Below are 23949 nucleotides of genomic sequence, written 5' to 3'. Positions count from 1 at the left end.
GCATTGGTCTGCAATGAATGTCCTGCATTCCTCAGTGGTCTCCGTAACCCTCTGCTTTCCAGAGGCCAGGCTTTGCCCGTAGGCTCAGGTACATTCCTTTTTATGTCAAGGGGATTATGTAAACCCCACCAAGAGTCTCTGAGTTTTTTGAAGCCCTCGAGGCCTTTCTGCACCAGGAAAAATCTTGAATATTGAGCATTTATTTTCTTTTTCATACCAAGTTTCTCCCCACGCAGCACAGAGGGGATATTCTCTAAACTGGAATAAAATATAACCCTGTTACTTTGCACTAAGCCTCTTCTCTGCTGTGTATCTTGGGTTTATCCCCTTGTAAAAAATGGAGAATCAAACCTTCCTGTAGCTCACAAACTGACATTGAAACATAAGGGCTTAAAAATGGAGGATGCTAATTAAAATGAAGGATACTAATTAAATTGAAGGACGTTAATCAAAGCAGAAGATAATTATGTTTTCTTAAAACATGAAGTGAAGCGAATATACCTGAAACCCCTGAACTGAGGTGATCATATAATCATGGAATCATGGAATGGTTTGGATTGGGAGGGACCTTAAAGCTCATCCAGGTCCACCCCCTACAGTGGGCAGGGACAGCTTCCACTAGACCAGATTGCTCAGGGTTGTGGTAGCAAATCTGCTCAAATATTTGACACTTTTACAATTGCCTTCCTCTGTAGAGAAGGCAAAGTTTCAAGTTCTCTATGGGACTGTGTGAAGCTTGGGCACCACAATATAAAAAAGGCCTAAAGCTGTTGGACAGGCTCCAAAGCAGGGACAAGGGGATGGGGAAGGGTCTGGAAGAGTGGCTGAGGGCACTGGGTGTGTTCAGCTGGAGAAGAGACTGAGGGGAGACTCATTGGGGGCTGCAGCTTCATCCTGAGGGGCAGCTTCGATTTCTGCTCTCTGGGACAGACTGGAGACAGGACTGGAGGGAACAGACAGGACTGGAGGGAACAGCTGGAGCTGTGTCAGGGGAGGGTTAGGTTGGATATCAGGAAAAGGTTCTTCCCCCTGAGGGTGTTGGGCACTGCCCAGGCTCCCCAGGGAATGGTCACGGCCCCAAGGCTGCCAGAGCTCCAGGAGCATTTGGACAATGCTCTCAAATACATGTTGTGATTCCTGGAGTGTCTGTGCAGGGCCAGAGCTGGACTGGGTGATCCTTGAGGGTCCCTTCCAACTCATCGCTTTGCATGATTACATGTTTCTAGGTGTGGATGGGTATCCAACCGTGTACCTGGGCAAGCTGTTTGAGGAGTGGAGAGACTTAAACTGTGTTTTCCCTCTGCAATTTTGTATATTTCTCCCTCTCTCTTTTCAATGCCAATTCTGAAGCGTTTTAAATCACAAGCTATTTCCTACAAGCAGACAATTTATGCAAAGGAAGGTGACCCCAATGGTGCCATTAACTCTGGTTTAATTCTGCAGGTATATAACAGAGTTTGTAAACCTAGGCAATGTTTCAGCTCTGCGCACTTTCAGGGTTCTGAGAGCTTTGAAAACTATTTCTGTAATTCCAGGTAAGGCGGCCCCGGTTGGTGTTTAGCTGTTGGGTACAGGCCCCTGTGAGTGATGTATTGCTTTGTCTGTAGTTGTTGTTTTATTTTGGTGTGTGTATTGTCATGGTGTTTTTTGTGTGTGACCTCCCTCATTGCAGATATGTCACAGAGTTTGTGGACCTTGGGAATGTCTCAGCATTGAGAACTTTCAGAGTTCTCCGAGCTTTGAAAACTATCTCTGTAATTCCAGGTGAGAAACATTCAACATTAAAGGCTGGGCTTGCGTGTGTCTCTTCTCCGTATTTCCCCTCCCCTCCTGCACTGCTCATTCCTCAGAAATGGCACTGGGATTTTTTGGATGGGATTTGCAGTCTGTGTAACAAAGCAGTTTGAAATCAATGCTCCTGGGCCATCAAATCATGGGATGAACAGGCTATTACTCCATACTTTTCTATCCCTTTGTATGCACATTGCATACTGATTTCTGAAACTAAAGCCAGGCTTAAAAGTTTAATTCCAGATGACAAGGATCAGGCTCCTCTTCAGGCTGAAGAGTTTTTGGTTCAGGGACTCACCCTGTTATCATCAGTGTTTTTGGAGTTGTTTTAGGAATAAGTTTGTAAAGCAACAGAGCAAAACCCAACCAAGATTAAAACCTTTTTGCCTATTTCCTCTGCCACCCCAGAGTTGGAGTTGTCATGACGGTCCTTCCTAAAGCTGCTTCTGGACTTGTAACTCAGCTGGGTGTCACAGGGTGAGCAGTGGCCCTTCCTTTGTTATGATACACCATGGAGACATTATGGGCTGAGAATCACAGAATTCCAGACTGGTTTGGGTTGGGAGGGCCCTAAAGCTCATCTCCTTCTACCCCCTGCCATGGCTTTGGACACCTTCCACTAGACCAGTTTAATCATAGCTCTGTCCAACCTGGCCTGGAACATTTCCTGATCCTTAATTCTTGTACAGAAAAGCCTCATGCACATGCTTTCTCAAAAGTGCCCCTAATCCTAAAGTCAAGCTCAAGGCTCAGTCATTTCCAGCTTTCTAGTTTCCAGGTGCTCAACCTGTCTCAAGGCAGGCACCCAAGAAAGCTTCCTGATGAGTTTTGGTCTCAGTTCCTTTGTGGTTTGTTCCCTCATGCATTCACTGATACGGGAGTCGTGGTTTTGCTGTCTCAAGCTGCCAGGGGAGAGCCTGTGGAATTGTAGGGCACATCCCTTTTGCCCCATCCCAGACTGCCAATCCCATCAGCTGTACCTGCCTGTTGTGCATGATGATGGTGATGGTGATGATGCTCTTACGTGGCACCTGCTTTCCATGCACCCAGTGAGAACATGCTGGAGTGATGTTCCTACTGAGCCTTCTTTCATGTTTGGTGATTAAAGAGTAAATGATAGTTCGTAATTGCTGTTAATAGTGCACTGGGCAGGTCTGAAGGGTGGTTGTAGTTCTCTCAGCCTGCTCCAGGGAGTAACTGGCATACTCAGAGAAGAGCATTGATGTTAAAACCAGTTTTGCCTGTGTTTTGCTTTCTTAATTGTAGCAAAGTGGAGCTTTAAGGAGCTGGTTACTTTAAGCAGCTTTAAGGAGCTGTGTGACAGCATGCCTTGTGTTCCCGTGGAAGGGAGCAGAACAGCTCAGTTTTGGATCATTCTCTCCATACAATTCAAAACTAATGGAGTTTTATTTCAAATGCCAGTGAAGGGGTTGGGGCTGAGCCCTGCTAAGTTCAGCACAGCTGTAATTTTTATTAAAGGGGCAATTTGCTGCTTATTTTGATTGAATAAAAGGGATGATTTGCCACATGCAGCCGAGGGGATCCTGTTTGGGTGTTGGGGACACTGAACATGCCTGAAATGCTCAAACTTTGGGGTTTTGTATCCATTTTTGGGGAGCTGCTTCCTCCATCCCAGTGTCGTACCAGCTGGAAAACCTGGCCACACATGGTTGTTCCCAGGAACCTGCATTATTTATAGCCACAACCTTTTCCACCCTAGAGTTATTCTAAGGTACTGTATTAATTTAGATTTTCCGTCTGTTTTCCTTCTACGGGAGTGATTTCTAGTTTTGTTTCCTTCTCCACAGGCTTGAAGACTATTGTGGGTGCCCTCATCCAGTCTGTGAAGAAGCTGTCAGATGTGATGATCCTGACAGTTTTCTGTCTCAGTGTCTTTGCCCTCATTGGGCTCCAGCTGTTCATGGGCAATCTAAGGAACAAGTGTGTGATTTGGCCAGTTAATGTAAACGAGACCTTCTTGGATAATGGCTCCAAGGGCTTTGACTGGGAGGAATACACCAACAATATGTGTAGGTATTTCTACAGTGAGGCTTGCTAAAACCTGATTTGGCTCGATGCAGCTGCCCAGGAGTTCCAACGTGGAACTAGTTTTCACAGTAAAAACCCCTTGGGCAGAGATTTTTAGTTTGGTTTTTTTTTTTTTTTTTTTTTTTTTTTAAATCTGGCCTTGTTGAGATGTTCCTAGTTGAGTTCATCATTTAGGAGGGCTTGGCTGTGGTCTTTTAGCAAATATTTTATCCAAAATTTATTTTTACTGATAAATTTCTTAGCAGTGGATTTGGAGGGCTCTTAAGTGAAGGTTTTAACAGTGTTGTAGTCTGTTAAATCCTCTAACTCTGTATGTGTGTGATTGTAATCCCTTCTTTTTCACCTTCAGCAAATTTTTACATCATTCCTGGCGCCGCTGACCCTTTGCTCTGTGGTAACAGCTCGGATGCAGGGTGAGTGTTGAGCTTCGTTAACAGTCAATTATCATGGAAAGCCAAATGCTGATTGTTGGGAGAATTGTGACAGTGAGCACGGAGGATCCTGACCTGGCTGTTATCCCTCCCCAGCCAATGTCCGGAGGGGTACACGTGCATGAAGGCAGGACGGAACCCCAACTATGGGTACACAAGCTTTGACACCTTCAGCTGGGCTTTTCTGGCTTTATTTCGCCTTATGACTCAGGACTTTTGGGAAAACTTATATCAGCTTGTAAGTAAACACTTCACTTTGGTGTTGTACACAATGAGAATTTGGGATAAAACAGGAAAGAGAAATGTGAGAAGCTTTATTTTATTCCTTCTCTCTAAAAGAGTGAGCGCAAGTAAAGCTGCACAGTGAGATTTTTTTGGAGGGAGGAAGGGGACATTACCTGTCAGCAGGTGCTGGACTTCAAGTCCAGAGGGGATGGTGGGTCAAGCTGAGCTGTGAATTAATTCGGGAGGCACCTGAGCACTGGCTGCAGGAGGCTGTGGGCATTCAGCTCTGCTCACAGAGGGTGTGCAGGCCCTTCGGAGGGCAGAGAGGTTTCTTGGACCTGAGTGGGACCTTGCTGAAACAGCTTTTCCTTGATTTGGTTTGTATTAAGGGAGTCTGAGCATTGGGTTTCACACTGTGCCTTTGAATCCTTTTCAGTTTGTAGCCGTTGGATGTTACCTTAAGGAAAGAAGGTGGATGTCACCTTTTGTGTTCATGGCTAAGAAACGTGCAGTGTCTCAGTGCTCTGCAGGGACAGTGCTGAGCTGTGAAATATTCAGCACTGCTGGATTTTTTTAGAAACATTCAGGTCAAGAAACTTGGGATCGGCTCATGCATCGCGTGTCACCCTGAAATTGCTTCCCTCTCCCCTTTCTAATCCCTCTGCCATTCTTTTCCACTTCCAGACTTTACGAGCGGCAGGAAAAACCTACATGATCTTCTTTGTGCTGGTGATCTTTGTGGGATCGTTCTACCTGGTGAATCTGATTTTGGCTGTGGTGGCCATGGCCTATGAGGAACAGAACCAAGCGACACTGGAGGAGGCCGAGCAGAAGGAGGCAGAATTCAAGGCCATGTTGGAACAATTGAAAAAGCAACAGGAAGAAGCACAGGTGAGAAAAAAAGAAATTCCTCCCTGTAAGAGGGTGGTGAGGCCCTGGCCCAGGTTGCCCAGAGAAGCTGATTTTACTACCTGCACAAGGAGACTATAAAAATTTTAACAAACCCCGGCTGCCAGTTTCTTCCAAGGAGAGAATGAGTATCTCAGTCCTGCCCCAAAGTCAGGTGCATTTAGCCAAACTCTTTCTTAAAGAAAATGGAGCATTAATCCTGGAAAGATATGATTTATTTTCCCTTCCCTTACCTGCACCCTCAGGCTGCTGCCATGGTGACCTCAGCTGGGACAGTCTCTGAAGATGCTGTGGAAGATGATGGTGGGGGGAGGATGTCTCGGAGCTCCTCAGAGATTTCCAAGCTCAGTTCCAAGAGTGCCAAGGAGCGTCGAAACAGGAGGAAAAAGCGGAAGGACAAGGAGCTGTCGGAAGGAGATGAGAAGTGTGACAATGAGAAGGTGTTCAAGTCGGAATCTGAGGATGGCATGAGGAGGAAAGCATTCAGGCTACCAGATAACAGGCTGGGAAGGAAATTTTCCATCATGAACCAGGTAGTTTTTTCTTCCTTCACTAGTGGTTATGGTTGCCTGAGGTCAGGATAATATTCTGCTTTAGATTCCTGTTGGCACATCATGGGATCTGCCCACTGTCTTAAACTGTGGCGGGTCAGGAGAGCACTTAGAGCGCAAGTTTATGACTCTCACACACTTTCCCTCAAAGGACTTGTTCCTGAGGAATCCAACTGGGTAACTCCTTCACTGGGGCAGCTCAACCAGCCAGGGGTTAGCAGCTCTCACACTGCAGCCAATGAGTGAAGGGTGATAGTCTGGTGCAGACATGGAGGGGGAGGGAGACAGATGGAGAGACTATTTACAAGGGCCTGGTGTGCCAGGACAAGGCGGGGTGGCTTTCCACTGCAGAGGGCATGGTCAGATGAGATATTGGTAAGAAATTCCTCCCTGTGAGAGTGGTAAGGCCCTGGCACAGGTTGCCCAGAGAAGCTGGGGCTGCCCTATTCCTGGGAGTGTCCATGGCTAGGTTGGACAGGACTTGGAGCAACCTGGGATAGTGGAAGGTGTTCCTGCCTGTGGCAGAGGTGGAACTGGACATGTGTCCATTCTTCTCACTCAGTTCTTTCCCTTCTCCCCCAGTCTCTCCTCAGTATCCCAGGCTCTCCTTTCCTCTCCCGCCACAACAGCAAGAGCAGCATCTTCAGCTACAAGGGACGGTTCCGTGACCCAGGCTCAGAGAACGAGTTTGCTGACGACGAGCACAGCACTGTGGAGGAGAGCGAGGGCAGGAGGGACTCGCTCTTCATCCCTATCCGCGGTCGCGACCGGCGGAGCAGCTACAGTGGTTACAGTGGCTACAGCCAGGGCAGCCGCTCCTCACGCATCTTCCCCAACCTGCGCCGGAATGTGAAGAGGAACAGCACTGTGGATTGCAACGGCGTCGTGTCTCTCATCGGTGGGCCCCCTTCCAGCATGCCCGGGGGCCGCATCCTGCCCGAGGTAGTTGCTGAGTGCAGTGCGAGGAGGTCCCAGAGCACACCTCCTCCTCTTCCTCCTCTTCATCCTCCTCCTCCTCCTCCTTCTTCTTCCCAGTCAGAGCAGAATCCCAGCAGCATGGGTCAGTCCATCTGACTGCTGGCAATACCGTCTGTGCTGATAAAAGCTTCCAGTGCCCATTTCCTTCCTTCCCAAACTCAACAACCCACCTCCTCCCCTCCAGCTTGCTGGGAAACAAAGGCTTGGAATCGAGTCCTTAATTAAAGCACTATTAATAGTAAGAACCTTAGTGTATGTTGAGGCAATTCATAAAGAACTATTTAAAGCAAGGGAATGGGAAAACCAACCCAACTTCTAAAGGTAGTTGTGAATATTCTGCACAGTAAGATAAAATATTTGAGGATTAAAGGGAAATACAAACAATATTTTCACTCTCACTAAATTCAAGGGGAGCTGTTAGTAAAATAACGAGTCTGTAAAATATTCTTTTTTAATTGTTGAATTCTTCTTGACTGTGGCTTTTTGTAACTAGTTGAATGAATTGGTGTTGAGAAACATTTTAGTGGATCAGCATTTCAGAGTGCAGGAGAGAAACAAAGCTCCAGACGTAGAATATCAGTTAGTGGGGCATAGGAGAATCAGGATCCAATTGAAACAACATCACTTGAGGGTAACCTAAATCAATTGTTTCTGGTTACCGAGACTATAAATTCCAAGCTATTATTTTTAGTTATTGGAATTCTTGCAACCTGTGCAGCCCTAACTGGTTGTGTTAAGCATCAGTTAAAAGAGTCACTGTCCATCTGTTTGGTTGTAGTACAGAGAGTAAATTATGTTGTATGTAATTAGAAATGCTCCTTAAAATATGGCCCTTAATTTGTCTAAGGCTGCAAAGCACTGGTCCAACAGAAACCAGGGCTTGAGTTTTGGTTTGACCACTTACATATTGTAGGAAGGTGGGAAGGACAGGGGGATACATAGAATATAGAAAATATAGAACATGGAAATACAGACTAAGTGCTGCATTCCTGGGCTGAGGGTATGTAAGATACTGGGAAGACTTGAGTTTGTATTAATCATCATCTGAATTTTTCAGGGTACTACTGAAATCGAAATTAGGAAGAAACCTGGCGGGTCTCTCTTGGTCTCGATGGATCAGGTGAATGCATCTTATGGAAGAAAGGATCGGACCAACAGTGTCATGACTGGGTTGACCAACACCCTTGTTGAGGGTAGGTGTGATTTGGGGATTAGAGGATAGGGCTCAAGGGAGACCCTAGAGCCCCTTCCAATGCCTAAAGTGTCTTCAAGAGAGCTGGAGAGGGACTTTGGACAAGGGCCTGGAGGGACAGAACAAGGGCAAGTGGCTTCCCACTGCCAGAGGGCAGAGTTGGATGGGATATTGGGAAGGAATTTCTCCCAGTGAGGGTGGTGAGGCCCTGGCACAGGTTACACAGAGAAATTGCCCCATTCCTGGAAGTGTCCAGGGTCAGGTTGGGTAAGTGTTGGAGCAAACCGGTCTAGTGGAATTCAGCTCCCCCTGCTTTTGAGAGGTACGTATTCATGCATGGTTTTGGCTAAATCCGTTTCTTTTGGGTCATTATTAATGAATAAGGGTTTATTAGACTTTATTTGACTTGGTTTTGCATCCAAATTACATAGAGGTGGAGGTAAAGGCAACAAAGAGTTGTAACTTTGCGATAAAGAGAATTTTGTGTGGAGATCAGAGGAATAAGGCAATGTCTGCTACAGGTGGTCTGTCTTCTGTCATCTCCAAAGCACTGGAGAGACTCCCCTTTGCTACAGTCCGTGGGAGAAGAGGATTGGAGCTACACTGAAAGCTGCAGTGTGACAGCTGTCAGAAGAGAAAGGCACTGTTAGATGGTGGGAATTCTAGAATGGACAGCACATGGAGATGATATTTCCCAATATGTTGTGCAGGAGCCAGCAAGAATTTATGAACAGCAGCCACATGCGGTTGATGATCTCAAATTCCTGCTGTCTCCTGTAATAAAGTGGTATGAAAACTAAATATACTTAGAAACGGAGCAGGGTTCTGCTGCCGCTTCCCTCCTGCGCAAACGCCTACGGGCTCCAGTGCCATGGGCCCTTTTTAACTTCAGAAATTCCAAGGCAACTAAGTACTAAGCAACCAGAGAACCAATGGGAAGGAGAGCACAGTGGTCCTTTCCCTTCCCATAAAAAATAAAAGTTGAGGGTGCACAGCTGCACAGCCTGACTGGAACCAGCAAGTCAACAAATGGGAGGAACTCCTCATTTGTGGTTTTTTTTTCCCTAAGCACTTGAGATAAGCCAGTGTAAAAAAAAAAAATGGACAGAGCATTGTGTTAGATTTCTGTAAATGGGTGTGGTTAGTCTTAATCAGGTTATTCCTGTTGAAAATCCTTCACAGCATTATGTCATCTCTTTCCTCTTTTAGACCATGTCTGTTCAGCACAGAATTCATCTCAGTTATTTAAAAACTGGCACCAGAGGCAGTTTGAAATCCGTAACTTTGATTCTAACTGTTTTACCTTGATCAGTTCCGAGTTAAGTATAGCCCTTCATTTGGAATAATTTGCATTGAATCATAAAATCCTGGTGGGGCTGAAGCACAGCGTTAGAACTGCAGTTGTGGTGATCTGGTGTGGTGTAGATGTTGTGTAGGGTCAAAGGAGAAGTCATGAAGCTCAGTAAAATCATAAAATCACAGAATCCAAGAATGTGGGATTTTTGAGTTTGGAAAAGAGCTCCGAGGTCATTTGGTCTAACCTGTGACCAATCCCTATTTTGTCACCCAGATCAGAGCACTGAGTACCACATCCAGTCATACCTTGGACACCCCCAGGGATGGGGACTCCGCCACCTCCTTGGCCAGCCCCTTCCAATGCTTGACAATCCTCTCCATGAGGAATTTATTCTGTATGTCCAACCTGTCCACAAACTTGACCCAGCTCTTCATGTCACCTCTGTGGCCATTGTCACAAGGTTCACAGTTTTGTAATTCTTCAGCCTCAGAGATGAGGCCTGAACTCTGTTTTGTTTTGTACCTGTAGAGCTGGAAGAGTCCCAGAGGAAGTGTCCCCCTTGCTGGTACAAATTTGCCAATACGTTCCTGATCTGGGAATGCCACCCATACTGGATGAAGCTGAAGGAGATCGTGAACTTAATTGTCATGGATCCTTTTGTTGACTTGGCCATCACCATCTGCATTGTGTTGAACACGTTGTTCATGGCCATGGAACACCACCCCATGACCCCCGAGTTTGAACATGTGCTCTCCGTAGGAAATCTGGTAAGAGAGTAGTGGTAAATATTCCCTACGGATCTGCTCCTGCTGGGATGCCTGGCTTATTGATGTGGACTTAAGAGTAAATTGTGTTGTCGATACTTAGCCTGAAGATCAGAAAATAAGCAAAAATGACTCTGCCTGCTCTTTGTCTGTCTCTCTTCCCCACTCCAGGTTTTCACTGGGATTTTCACAGCAGAAATGTTCCTGAAGCTCATTGCAATGGATCCATACTATTATTTTCAAGAAGGCTGGAACATCTTTGATGGGTTTATTGTCTCCCTCAGTTTAATGGAGCTGAGTCTAGCAGACGTGGAAGGACTTTCTGTGCTGCGATCTTTCCGACTGGTATTCGATATTCCATATCTTTTTCAATGTTATTGTCATGGAGCTACTAGAAAACTTAGAATCATAGAATCATGTGGAATATGCTGAGTTGGAAGGGACCCACAAAGAACATACAGTCTTACTCCTGGCCCTGCACAGACACCCCAGCCATCTCACCCAGTGCCGGAGTTGTCCAAATGTTTCTGGAGCTCTGGCGACCTCAGGGCTGTGACCATTCCCTGGCAAGCCTGTTCAGTGCCCAACCCGGGGAAGAACCTTTTCCCAGTATCCAACCTAAACCTTCTCTGACACAGCTCCAGCTGTTCCCTTCGCATTTACATAGGAGAAGATCTACTTTTTTCTGGGTTTGAGGAGAACAGAGATTGAGTGGTGCCATTTTTTGTGGTCTCTTCTCTCTTCATGACTGCTCTTTATGAGATCTGAGCAGCAGCTTGTTGCATTTGGACAGGGAAGGGTGACTTTTCCTTTGGGAAGGGAGATCAGCATGTGAGGAATAACTAAGTGCAAAATACACAAACCCAGATTTCCAGAATGGTTAAGCATTCTCTGCTCCGTGAGACCTCAGTAGCAGAAGCATGGACTTAGCTTTATGTAAAATACAAGAGGGTTGTTGTTTAGGAAGTTCTGCCTGATTTTCCTCTTTGTTTAAGATAAAATTAAATGTCATTTGTCTGTTTTGTTTTGGTTTTTTTTGTAGCTGAGAGTCTTCAAACTGGCCAAGTCCTGGCCCACTCTGAACATGCTGATAAAAATCATTGGTAACTCAGTTGGTGCCTTGGGGAATTTGACCTTGGTGCTGGCCATCATCGTGTTCATTTTCGCCGTGGTGGGAATGCAACTCTTTGGCAAAAGCTACAAGGAGTGTGTCTGCAAGATCAGTATGGACTGTGAGCTACCTCGCTGGCACATGCACGATTTCTTCCACTCCTTCCTTATTGTCTTCCGTGTGTTGTGTGGGGAGTGGATTGAGACCATGTGGGATTGTATGGAAGTGGCAGGACAGGCCATGTGCTTGATTGTCTTCATGATGGTCATGGTCATCGGAAATTTAGTGGTCAGTAAATGGTTACTGATGGGCTTTCTTGGTTGCCTCTGGGTGGGGTAGAACTCTGGGAGATCCCAGGATGAGGGAGTGATGGTTTGTGGGTCTGTTTCTGCTCTGTTTTGGGGTCCCTTTTGGCCTTTGACATATCAACAGTCCCGCAAACTTTGGTAGCACAATGTTAAAGATGTTCTTTGCTTGATGAGCACCTTGAACAGTTGCCCATAAATAAAACATTTTGCAATAAAAGCTGGAGGTATGAAACCCTCAGTCAAAGGGGGCAGACCTACATCTGACCTGAGGGGCAAAAGATGCTAAAAGAAGCAAAACCTGGCACGGTAATTGCTAGGAAGTTAAATAATTTGGTGCACAGGGGAAGGTCCTGAAGTGTTAAAATGAGGATGGAAGTTTCCTCTAAAACCTGCCCACCGGCTCAGTCATGAGGTACCGTTGTGTGCAGGAATCGGCTGTGAAATTGCAAGGCCTGTTGTGTGGGAGGTTGGACTAGCTCATGATGGTTCCTTCTGGCCTTAAATTTTTTGAAGAAAAGTCTGTGGAGGAAAATGGGAGCAAGAATGAAGTCACATGAGCAGTCGCAATTCTTCAAAGTAGTTGTGAGCTCTCACTGAGAGGTCCTATCTTGCCAAAGGGTTTTGACAAAGTAAGTCTTGGGGATGGTCACTAAATGTGGGCAAGGAAATAGAGCTGGAAGTGGTCGCTCAAAATGCCAAGATTTGCCCCATTTTCTTCAAGGCAGATATGGGACTAAATCAGTCAGGCTGAATTTAAATCCCATGGGGATTAAATCTCTCTGACATCTGCAGTTTGGATCTGTCTTGGTTTGAAAGACAGGTGTCTGCCAAGAGAGGTTGAACCCTCCCTTAGGACAGAGAATGTGATTTTTTCCCCTCCCTCCGAATTATTTAATTTTGTAAATCAAGGGCTTTCAGGCAAAGGTATGGGAAAAAAGGAATATCAGTTCTTTACTAGTATCTATAAACAAGCAATAACAATAGCAACCACAACTAGAACCAGAAAACCAATAGCAGATGACTTGTGAGCTGCTGAGCCTTTTCCCGTGTGGTGTAATCATGGTTGCAAGCAGCAGGGGCGCTGTTGAGCTCCCGGCCGGGCAGGGCAGGTGCGATGACTGTCGAGCGACTGCAGGTGGCGCTGTGGCGCAGGGTCAGGTCAGCCTCACACACAGCTGGTAATGGCGGGCAGGCTGAGAAGTGCAGAGGGCAGCGAAGCAGCTTGGAGCAGCAAGACAGCAGGGCGGCAGGGGCAGGAGCTGGCTCTCTCCCAGCTAGCCAGCGAGGTAGCAAGGATTTCTGCAGTCACAGCAGACGCCGCAGTCTCGTGCGGCAGAGGGTGGGGGCAGCAGAGGCAGCCGGACTCTCACGGCAGCAGCTGCAGGGAAAAAAACGCAGCCCGGGGAAACGTGTCCTTTTCAGTGGGAAGAAAGGTTGAATTAAAGCTCACCCAGCCAGGAGAAGAGAAAAACAGGGCACAGTTGGATTTCCTCTGGTCGCAGCCGAAAAGCCAAGAGCAGCCTCTCCTCCCAGCGTCCGAACCACGAGAGAGCGAGAGAGCGTTCCAAGGGCCAGCTCTTCCCTTACCCTGCCCTGCCCTGCCCAAGCCCAGCTTTTGTCTTTTACAAAAGACTTGATGGCTCTAAACATCCAACTATTTGTTGCTTAGTAACAGGAATGGGGAGAAATTCTAAATGTACTCAACCCCCGACAGGATCCTCCAAGGGGCTTGATTTGGGGACCCTGCACCTGCACTGGACCCCTGGGACTCCTCAGAGCCATGTGCTGCACCAGGGTCCCTGTTTAGGGAACTTGTTGCAGGATCAAGGTCTCGTACCTTGAGCCTTGGGCACCTGGATAAGTTTGTGGGACACTGGAGCTTGTTTTTGGTCTTTGGAGACAGCTCTGCAGCATCAGCAGGACTTGGGTGCTGAGTACTCCCTCTCAGCTTTGGGAATATCGCCCCTTGTGTGTCAGTCCGGCATCACCTCTTCCCTTTCAGGTGCTGAACCTGTTCTTGGCCTTGTTACTGAGCTCCTTCAGCGCAGACAACTTGGCAGCCACAGACGATGACGGGGAGATGAACAACCTGCAGATCTCGGTCATCCGCATCAAGAAGGGCATTGCCTGGACCAAGGCAAAGGTGCGGGAGTTCATGCAGGCTCACTTCAAGCAGAGAGAGGCTGACGAGGTCAAACCCTTGGATGAGTTGTATGACAAGAAGGTGAACTGCATCGCCAACCACACTGGGGCTGATATCAACAGGGACATCGATTACCAAAAGAATGGCAATGGCACCACAAGCGGCATTGGGAGCAGTGTGGAGAAATACATCATTGATGAGGATCACATGTCCTTCATCAACAACCCCAACCTCACTGTCCGGGTCCCCATTGCTGTGGGGGAATCAGATTTTGAAAACCTCAACACAGAAGATTTCAGCAGTGATACAGATCCTGATGGCAGCAAAGAGGTGGGATGAAGTGCTAAAAATTCATTCAAGTCATTTTACCCACTGTGAGTGCCTTGAAACATCTTGGCAGGGAGAACTGCGTAATTCCAGTGCAAAACTTCTGTTTATGTTATGTTGCTATCTTTGCACTCAAGACAGAAGTTTCTTATGCTAGTAGCTCTATGGAAAGCCACAAATACTTATATAATGTAAAATATATACATAATCATAGAATGGCCTGGGTTGAAAGGGACCTTAAAGATCATCTAGTCCCAAACCCCCTGTCAGGGACAAGGACACCTTTCATAATATAAATACTTAATCCTGTCTGTCCAGTTAATGTGAGACATCATCTGGGTCAAGATCTCAATGACTGAAATGAGGAAACAACTTTCCTCACTTAAATGTGGTGAACAAATGTGGTGAGCAAATAAATGGCTGAGTCATGATGAACTCTGATATATGTTGGGAACTGATTATTTATTGGATTGGGGTTTGTTTTTTCTTCCAGAAACTCGATGAGACCAGCTCCTCTGAGGGCAGCACCATTGATATAAAGCCTGAAGTGGAAGAAGTCCCCGTGGAAGCACCAGAAGAGTACCTGGACCCAGATGCCTGTTTCACAGAAGGTGAGAAGGGAATGAAGGAAGAGGCCTCTGGGATGTTCTGGGAACCAGTCTCCTGTAAGCTCACCTTATGGTTAGGTCAGCTTGGATCAGGGCTGACTCGCAGCTTATCTCAAGACCCTTCTTGGATGCTGGTTAGCTAATGTAGAGGAATTTGCAAAGTGAAGCTCTCAGAGATGCAGTTACTATTGCTAGGATGTAGCTCATAGAATCATGTAGTGGTTTGTGCTGGAAGGGACCTTAAAGCTCATTCCAGTTCCACCCCCTGCCATGGGCAGGGACACCTTCCACTGTCCCAGGTTGCTCCAAGCCCCGTCCAGCCTGGCCTGGGACACTTCCAGGAGTGGAGCAGCCCCAGCTTCTCTGGGCAACCTGTGCCAGGGCCTTTATAGATGACCTGTAGTAGAAGGAGGTGATTTTTGTACAGCTGATGCCTTAAGTACTTAGAAGCAGAATACTTTTCCTTTCCTGTCACTGGCCTCAATGTCTTTCAGCAGCTGATCCATTACAGGAATTCCCATGGCAAAGATGCTTTAAATGGTTCAAGGTTATTTTATCAGCAAGTTTTCCATTTGTCTCCTCAAGAGCATGAACCTCACCAAATAGAACAAGCTGATCTGTTCCCAAATTGATGTTAATTCCAGTGCCCAGACACACAAGTGGCAAAACAATCCTAAAGTCCTCAAGAATGCAAAAATTTTAATTGATATTCAGCATGTTTCATATCGGTGTCATCAAAACTGGTTCTAGACAGTGAGAGTTTAATGCTTTTACCTTAAATCCTGTGTTATCTGAGTGAAGGTGTGCCCTGTCCCTGTTACAGGTTGTATGCAGCGTTGCAAATGCTGTCAGGTCAATATTGAGGAAGGGCTGGGAAAGTCATGGTGGACCTTGAGAAAAACTTGTTTCCTGATCGTGGAGCACAACTGGTTTGAGACTTTCATCATCTTTATGATCCTCCTGAGCAGTGGTGCTCTGGTGAGTAAAATACGCGTAGTCCAGAGGTGTTGAGCTCAGGGACATCTAATTATATATAGAAAATTTTGGGAAAAAGCAAACTGGGAATTCTTACATGGAAAACAACACAACTGCTTCATGGTACTGTACAAAAGCCTTTATTAATTATTTTAGTTTAGTTTAAGTTAAAAACAAAACCTGCAAATCTGAGTTCTGATTCTAGTTTGACTAGAAATGTGAGGATTTGGGGAAAAGTCAGCCTGTATCTATGTCTGACATCACAGAATCACAAAATCCCAGAATCAGTGAAGTTGCAAAAGCCCTCCAAGACCATCAAGTCCAACCTGTGACTGATTCCCTCTTTGTCAACCAGAGCACAGAGTGCCACATCCAGTCATTCGGTGGACACCCCCAGGAATGGGGGCTCCTCCTACCTCCCTGAGGAGGTCATTTTCACATTAATTACGAAGAATGTTGCTGTTTCCCTTCTGTGTATCATGTTTGCTGAGCTTTGTGGCCTCATGGTGTCCCAAAACACAAACAATCCCTGTGTGTGTCTTCACGCTTTTAGTAGGTGGGGTTATACAACAAGCAACTCCAGTTATGTTACTCATGGGTTCTCTAGGACATAAGTCCACCACAGTTCATATCCCACAGCAGCTGCATGGTTTTCTTTCCATGCAGAGCTTTCTCAGTCATTAACAGTTTGATTTTCAGTGAACTTGTCCCCTTTGGATGTGCAGAACTCAGATCCCTGAAAATCATGAGTTTCTTGTGTTATTTATTCAGGAATTATTCAGGAACACCCCCCGGGTGTTGGTGGTTTTTTTTCTTTATGGTTTGGTGTTGCAGCATTGCAACTTCTGAAGGAGATAAAACTCACTGTATAAGAAACAAAATTCATTTTACTATGTTTGATTTATACATTTTATTTATATATACATATTTAGCTCATCTGTAACTGTCTGTTTAGCTCATCTCAGTATCATTGGAAGCTCCTGGATAATGACATTGACCTGTGAAATAAATCCCATATAATGATGCGAGCACCTGGTTATTTCCCAGGCTTTTGAGGATATTTACATAGAGCAGAGGAAAACCATCCGGACCATCCTGGAGTATGCTGACAAAGTCTTCACATACATTTTCATCCTGGAGATGCTGCTGAAGTGGTGTGCCTATGGATTTGTCAAATTCTTCACCAACGCCTGGTGCTGGCTGGATTTCCTCATCGTGGCTGTATGTATCCTCTCCTCCTTACTTCTGCTTGGAAAAACAGTGGTTAGAGGAATGCTGGGAATGTTTCCTCCTGAGATCCATCCTAACTGAATTATAGATTTAACAATGGTTCTTTCCCAAATACCTGTGAGTTCCCCAGTCAAGGAGAAAACCCTTGAGCCCTTTGGGTACTGAGTGTTCCCTGTGCAACTGCAGGATTTCTTCACGGCAGAGACTAAGGAGGATTTTCCAGGCCTTGGCTCTTTTGCTCTGCTGAAAATAGTATTTCTAGGAGACCTGCCCATGTATTGAGCCACTGAGAGGTGTTACCAGTGGGAAAACTGTGCAGATATGATATTCCTGGATGATATTTCAAGGAGTTATGTTCTCTGTAATAATTTTGTTGCATTATTAATGATGAGGGGGTGATGAGGCAGCCAAATCTCCCCATTCCACCACTTGAGATTTGTTCCAAACATCGGACGCCGTGTATTTGTGAGAATCTCAATACTTGGAAAGCTTATTGTGCACAGTGAAGTTCAGCATCATCAATCTTCTGTTCAAAAGTTGTAATGCCCAGGAAAAAAAATAGCAGGATCATACCAAACAAGAAAGACAGCTCAGGCGTTGTAGCATGAGTGAAGGACGCAGTCAACTGGGATAGAGCTGCCCTGGAATTTGCCTGCAGAACATCTTGGGAGGGAGGATAAATCTGAGAAATAAAAAAGGGAGAATGAATTGAAAAATTAGAAGAAAAAAGACAACGGAGAGAAGTTTTAGCAATAAATTTGGCTCTGAAGCACAGTGAGGGGATTTAAAATGAATGGAATTTATGCTGTCCAAAGTGGTAGAAAATTGTGTAGTTCAATAGGAAATTTCAGAACCAGGAAATTTAGAATCCCAAGTGCTTGGATTGTTTTAAAGGGTTTCATCACATCCATCTGCGAAGCAGTGGCTGTGGTGACTGCCCCAAGAGCAAATACTTTAAAAAAGAATTACCAGTTTTTCCAGGCTTCTCCTTTGGAACATGATGTGTATGATTCAGTTGCTGTACAGCACCATTATCACTCTGGAAATATTCCTGAGTAGGTGGAAGGAACTATGCTTGGAATTCAGGGGCAGAAGTGACTCAAACTCTGCGTTTCCTGTAGGAAAAAAGAAATTCTAATTTTTTTTTTTTTTAAATCCTCTTTAATCCCCTCAACACCTTTTTTTGGACACAGCCTGCATGTTATATGTCTTATTTTCTGACAATAACCCTGCATCTCTCTCAGTGCCTGAAGATAACGTACAAGTTTAATTCCAGTTGTTGTGAATGAAGTGCATTTTAATGGGCAGATATGGTACAAGTTTAATTTCCTTCCCAAGTGTCTGGTAGCTGGTGGAGTAAAGATGAGGAACTTCCTGGGCAGGTAACACACCTACAGGGAGGAAACAAGTGTAGAAGGATTTGAAATTCCCAGGGCTTTGTGAGGAATTCCTCTTTTCCCTTGGTGTCATAGGCGGAAGAGATGCACATTTTTCCCTGCAGAAAAATCTGAAATGTGACTTTGAGATGCCAAAATATCCCTCAACAAAATCTCAGCAATGCATTGTGTCCTGTATCTGTTGAATCACATTTTTTTGACCCAAATTTTGTGGCGTATTGTGGAAGGGGCTGAAGTGAGCCAGGATGGCAGGGAATGAGCCTTTGCATCCTAACAACGCTCTTGGATGTTATTTTGCAGGTTGCTATAGCACTGTCCAATTCCCCTCCTCCTCATCCCCAAAGCTTCCTGGGTGTGTTTGTGAAGACTTTTACTGGGTAATAATGAAGGATTCTGCTTTTCAGTCAATCTGGGATTCCCTTTGTCTGACCTCGGTGCTTGCTGTGTCTTCTGTTGGAATGTCCTCAGGGAATAATCCTCAAAGACCCCTAAAAGCTCAAACACCTTTTTCTTGGTCTTAGTGTCCTGCTTGGGAGTAAGATGTTATCTCAAGGGGAAGAAGCTCTAAAAATGAGTATTCCATGTTCATGGCGTCATGGAATCATGGAATGGTTGGGCTGGAAGGGACCTTAAAGATCATCCTGTTCCACCCCCTGCCATGGTCAGGGACACCTTCCGCTAGTCCAGTTTGCTCCAAGCCCTGCCCAGCCTGGCCTTGGACACATCCAGGGATGGGGCAGTTTCCAGTGATGGGGCATTTCCAGTGGTATATTTACAGGGTAAATAGACCACACTTCCAAATCCATTGGATTTTTATATTTGTGTGCAGGATTTTAACATACTGGTGTTGCCAAGGGCTCGGTCCTGGCCTGGCTGGGCTGATTTTGCTTCACAAAAGCTTTGTTGGAACCTTTGGGACAGCCCTGGCATCTTTGTTGCAACCTTTGGGAGGCCCCTGGCATGGTTCCAATTAGCGGAATTAAAAAATCAGATGGAAAAACCAAAGCACCATGTGGCCATGTATTGTGGCCACTTATTTGTGGGGCAGATATCATAGAAGCACGGAATGGTTTGGGCTGGAAGGGACCTTAAAATGGTGTAATTCCAAGTCCTGTGCTGTAGGCAGGGACACCTTCCATACGAAGGTGGAAAAAGCACATGTGGCACATACCCAAATAAGATGAAATCTCAGTTTTCCCACACATTTATGCATTTAAAATCTGGATCTGGTATTTCCCTGAATAAGAATCATCCTTATAATTAATTCTACATTACTATTCTAATATCTCTTTTATAAAAGAATGGTACATAGGAAGTGTCCTATTCTGAGAATTCAGCTCAAACCCGACCTGTTCCAGGAGGAGGTCCTGTGTTTTTCTGTTATTTGTTGCTGTAAATGGATGTCTTTTTTTCTTTAAAAAGAATTCACGTCTCTTTCTTATCTGTGTCTGTAGCATGATAGTAGCAAAAAATGGGAATAGTGGCAGCTGCTGTGCTGTGTCTGTAGCTATTTACATGTGGCCAAGTCATGTCTATGACTTGGTGGGTTTAAGGATGTTGATAATTCACACCTTTAGAGCCTAAATCTGACACCAGGCTGCTAAAAAGGTTGTCTTTGTGATTGGAAAAGTGTTGGAAAATGGATCTAAAAGCTGTGCCAGAGTTCAGTGCATGAGTCTGAGCAGCTGTAAAATGGGTCTTCCCTCAGGGTCACTCCCCAAGTGTCACTGTGACTTCGAGCAGGCAGCAAGCAGGCAGAAAATACAGTTGCTTTGTGTGACAGGCAAGAAAAAGGCCTCCATCCTTGGGTTGTCAGGCAGAAGGCAGAATTGGGCTTAGTACTGTCTGTGGTGGGGCCAGTGCTCAGGTTTTCCAGAGTGATGCGGTCCCTAACAGCGCGGTGCCTGTGGAGAGCTTGGCCTAGGTGTGCAGTGTGTGTATTTATCTGTATTCTTTCTCATAGGTACCTTTAACATTTGTCTGGCTTAAATTTCATGGGCGCCGCTGGGATCCTTCAGCCGGTAAAGGGCGAGGGTAAGGTTTTTGTCATCGTTTGGGCTCTTCCTTCCGACAGCCCCTCTCCGTGTGTGTCTCTGCCTCTCTCTCACTGATCTCTCCCCTCTGTTCTTTTCTCAACCACATTATTTCCTTCCAGGTTGGTTCAGTCAAGTGAAGTAGGCAGCTGGTGTCATGGCTTCGGTATTTGGGGCGGCCCAGGTGGCTCCTGGGCTGGGCAATCAGGGCTAGGGGATCCAATCTAACAGTCTGGAACCTTTTTTTCTTTTTTTTTCCTTTCTTTTTTTTTGTTTTCTTTTATTTATTTTTTTCTTTCTTTTTTTTTTTTCCTATTTTTTCTATATTTTTTCTATTTTTTTTCTATTTTCTGTGTAGGTCTCTTTAGTCAGCCTTATAGCTAATGCCCTGGGCTACTCGGAACTAGGTGCCATAAAGTCCCTTAGGACACTAAGAGCCTTGAGGCCTTTAAGAGCGTTATCCCGATTTGAGGGGATGAGGGTAAGATGTCATTAGCAGCTGATCCTTCTGCATGCCTGTGGAGCGGTTTTTTTTAAAGCATGCTAGAACTGATCAAAACTGGTGGAAAGAAAATTCCAAACAGAATCATGATGCAGCTGCTGACTCGATCACCTCTACGTGGATGTCCCCTCACCCCGCCCACCGCTGCACCCTCCCCTCTAACAAAGGGAGATGCATAAGCTGCCTCATTACATTAATTACTGGCCCAAACCACCTGCCATTCGTAGCCGATGTCGACACTTGGCTGTTCTCATTTGGCCTGGCTTTGACCTCGAGCATCCGAGGGGCTTCTCAGCTGTAACTTTTTTTATCTAGGGAGAATCACCAGGTGCAAAGAAGCAGAATTGGAACCACCTCAGGGTCTCCAGCCCCTCCAGATGTTGGCTGTTGGTGGAATTTGATTGAAAGACTCTGTCTGAGGGGGTTTTAAAAAAGTAACCAGGGAAAAAGGCTGCTGCCTCTCATGGGTCACTGCAGGAAGGGCCTGGGGGGAGCTCAGCTGTTGGAAAACTTTGGTTTCATTCCTCTTGTTGCACCTTGTTGTTCTCAGTCCAGTCTGGTGGTGACTGGCAGCCTTGTCTAGTGAAGCTTTTCCTTTCTGTCCCCTCCCTTTTTCCATGCTTTTTTGGTCCTTGTTGTGTCACTGTGGAACCAGAACAAAGCACAAGCAAAGCATTGAACTTAAAAAGCTTTCCTCAAATTGGTAGTGGCACCACTTCCTTGGGTGTTTCAATTACTGCAGTGTCTTGCTGCTTTGCCACTAATATTCTGTATTTTGGTGCTTTTTTCCCCATTTGGGATTGAAATAGTCTCCTAAGAACATGCAAAAAAAAATTGTGCTGTAAAAAAATTAAGTCAAGGGTATTTTGTATTAATGGATTTCCCAGGTGCTCTTAGAACAATAATGTTGGGTTTTGTGGTAAATCCCAGCTAGCTCTTAATCAGAGATACTGCAAGAAAGGAAATTATGAATTTTAAATAATAAGGGAAGGGAATAGCAGTCACAGTTTTACTTCAGAGTCTGAGGGGAGGAATTCCATGTGGATCCTTCTGGAGCAATTCCGCCTGGATTCTTCTGATCTTTGGATTTGCTGTACCGTAACAAAGCCCAAAATCCAGCACAAACAGAGCAGTGAGCTGAGTAGGGGTCCTGAAATTCCCTGGGAAGTGATAGAAATACATGAGCTCCAAATCCAAAGGAGGTGTTTCTTCTCTAAGACCTTATTATGCTGTTATTTCTTTGTGTCATTAGTTTAATTCTAGACTTGATTCTACAGTAGAAGCACAAAGGAAGAAAGAGTTCCATTAACACAAAGGCAGAGCTTTTGCTGGGCTGCGTTCGGGTCCCACCCAGGAGTTTGATCATGAAAAGCAGGCTTAGCACTAAACCTGGAGATACTAAAAGCTATTTTTAAGCCATTTTGGCATGAAGATTTCTAATGTACAATCAGGAAATTCTCATGCTTAAATTGGAGGATTTTCACCACAGGAAATTAGATCGTTATGACTGCAGTCCTGATAGCTACCTAAACCCAATTATTTTTCATTTGTTTTGACTTGGAGACAAGTGTCACTGCCCCATCCAACCAGACCAATTCCTCTGAGCCAGAGAACAGAGATCTGAAATGCCTTTGCAAAGGAGACTGAAATTGTAGTTCTTTGCTTTTCTCTCCTCCATAGCAATCTGCATTTCCAGGAGCTTGCTCTGCTCTGAACTCGGTCAGGGAGTTTGACAGTGATGCTGTGAGACATGCATGTGTTCTTGTCAGTCTGCACACAAAAGCCATGTTCCTCCTCTCACACCTTTTGGAAAGCTGCGTAGATGTAATGAACCATAAATTACCTTATTTCCGGAAGATATCAAGATATCACCCTTTTTTTGCTTCATGTGGTAACTGGAATAAACCAATGTATTCATAGGAGGATCTGACACAAAAAGTCCTGCTGGTGTGGTGTTGGTGTCCAGCCGCTGAGCATCCTGTTGGGATGAAGGGACGATGAGAGCAAAGGCATCCGTATGCAGCCTGTTGGGGCTCTCCCCTGTGTCTTCAGACCTCCTGGGTGTAGTGATGAATTCATGACATCATTTAGCATTTGCAATGGAAGATTCCCTGTCTAGATGACTGTGGTCTTCAATTTTCCTCCATGCCTCTATCACAGACTGGTTTGGATTGGGAGGAACCTTAAAGCCCATCTAGTCCCACTCCTTGCCATGGGCAGGGACACCTTCCCCTAGACCAGTTCTACAAGCCCAGTCCAACCTGGCCGTGAGCACTCGAGTTGCTGTGATTACAACAGGCCGTGCGTGTGGTGGTGGCTTCCAAGAAGGGAGAAAGGGACCAGGGCTAACTGTGGCTCATGTTCTACGACTGAGGCCTCTCAAGTCCCTGTGCAGTTGAGTTGTCTTTCAAAACTAAGGCAAAGGGGTAACAACAGTTGATATTCTGTTAATCTATTAAAGGAATCTAAATTAGGAGATCATAATAAAAGATTTAATATCCTGCTGACCTGCTTCTATTAAAAGCCTCAGAGCTTTACATTTGGTCATGTGTTGGCCAGGGGTGCTGAGGGACATGGTGTTCCCAAACTGTGAAAGGCTAAAATTAGGAAGAGATGAGCTCTGACAATACCTCTCCTTGTTCCTGATGTGTTTGCTGCCGTTTGGAGGAAGGAACATGGCTTTTCAGTCTTCTTGAGCCTGCCAAGCTGCATGCTCAGCTCTCTGCCTGGGACAACATGACTGGCCTTGCTTAGTCACAGTATGATTTTGATGTTACTCAATGCTTAGTGTGACCACAGTGATGCTGGGCTTGGTCCTGTCCCCACTGCTGGGGCTCTTGGTGGGAGCAGGATCAGGCACCAGAGTGAAAACAGCCTTGTTTAAATGTGGGGAATGGCCGGAGGGGCTACTGGCTGATAAAACCTATTGAATCCACGAGCAAGAGTGTTCTCACACTTGGCTCTGAGAAAATTCCGTCTAGGAGCCTGTTTGTTACGACAGAGCGTCTGAGCCCCCTCTCCTTTTGGGCAATTAAAATGATATAAAATAATTGTTGTTTTACTGAAGAACAAACGTTCCAAAAATCAAACTCTGTAAATCCAACAATGTGGCCTGTTTTATTTTGAAA

At 45.5% G+C, this 23949-nt stretch overlaps 1 protein-coding gene across 4 annotated transcripts in view; it reads left to right on the top strand.

Annotated features, from left to right (window-relative positions):
- The window catches only part of SCN8A (sodium voltage-gated channel alpha subunit 8), a 55439-nt gene that overhangs the window by 20201 nt on the left and 11289 nt on the right, over positions 1-23949 (top strand). The window contains exons 3-19 of one of the 4 annotated variants that reach the window (XM_085041335.1): positions 1444-1535; positions 1673-1764; positions 3600-3821; positions 4190-4253; positions 4368-4509; positions 5181-5387; positions 5651-5938; positions 6539-6898; positions 7992-8127; positions 9952-10190; positions 10359-10532; positions 11230-11586; positions 13609-14079; positions 14570-14687; positions 15508-15662; positions 16707-16880; positions 20678-20800. In XM_085041335.1, the coding sequence (XP_084897461.1) occupies positions 1444-1535; positions 1673-1764; positions 3600-3821; positions 4190-4253; positions 4368-4509; positions 5181-5387; positions 5651-5938; positions 6539-6898; positions 7992-8127; positions 9952-10190; positions 10359-10532; positions 11230-11586; positions 13609-14079; positions 14570-14687; positions 15508-15662; positions 16707-16880; positions 20678-20800 (3414 nt within the window). The remainder of the gene's footprint in view (positions 1-1443; positions 1536-1672; positions 1765-3599; positions 3822-4189; positions 4254-4367; positions 4510-5180; positions 5388-5650; positions 5939-6538; positions 6899-7991; positions 8128-9951; positions 10191-10358; positions 10533-11229; positions 11587-13608; positions 14080-14569; positions 14688-15507; positions 15663-16706; positions 16881-20677; positions 20801-23949) is intronic. The other 3 variants (XM_085041332.1, XM_085041333.1, XM_085041334.1) reach the window with 3 other exon arrangements.

This window comes from Lichenostomus cassidix, chromosome 29 (assembly GCF_008360975.1).
Source record: "Lichenostomus cassidix isolate B80296 chromosome 29, HeHo_3.0, whole genome shotgun sequence".
Classification (NCBI taxonomy): domain Eukaryota; kingdom Metazoa; phylum Chordata; class Aves; order Passeriformes; family Meliphagidae; genus Lichenostomus; species Lichenostomus cassidix.
Note: the sequence above shows the minus strand (reverse complement) of the source record. Positions and strands in the feature narration are given on the sequence as shown.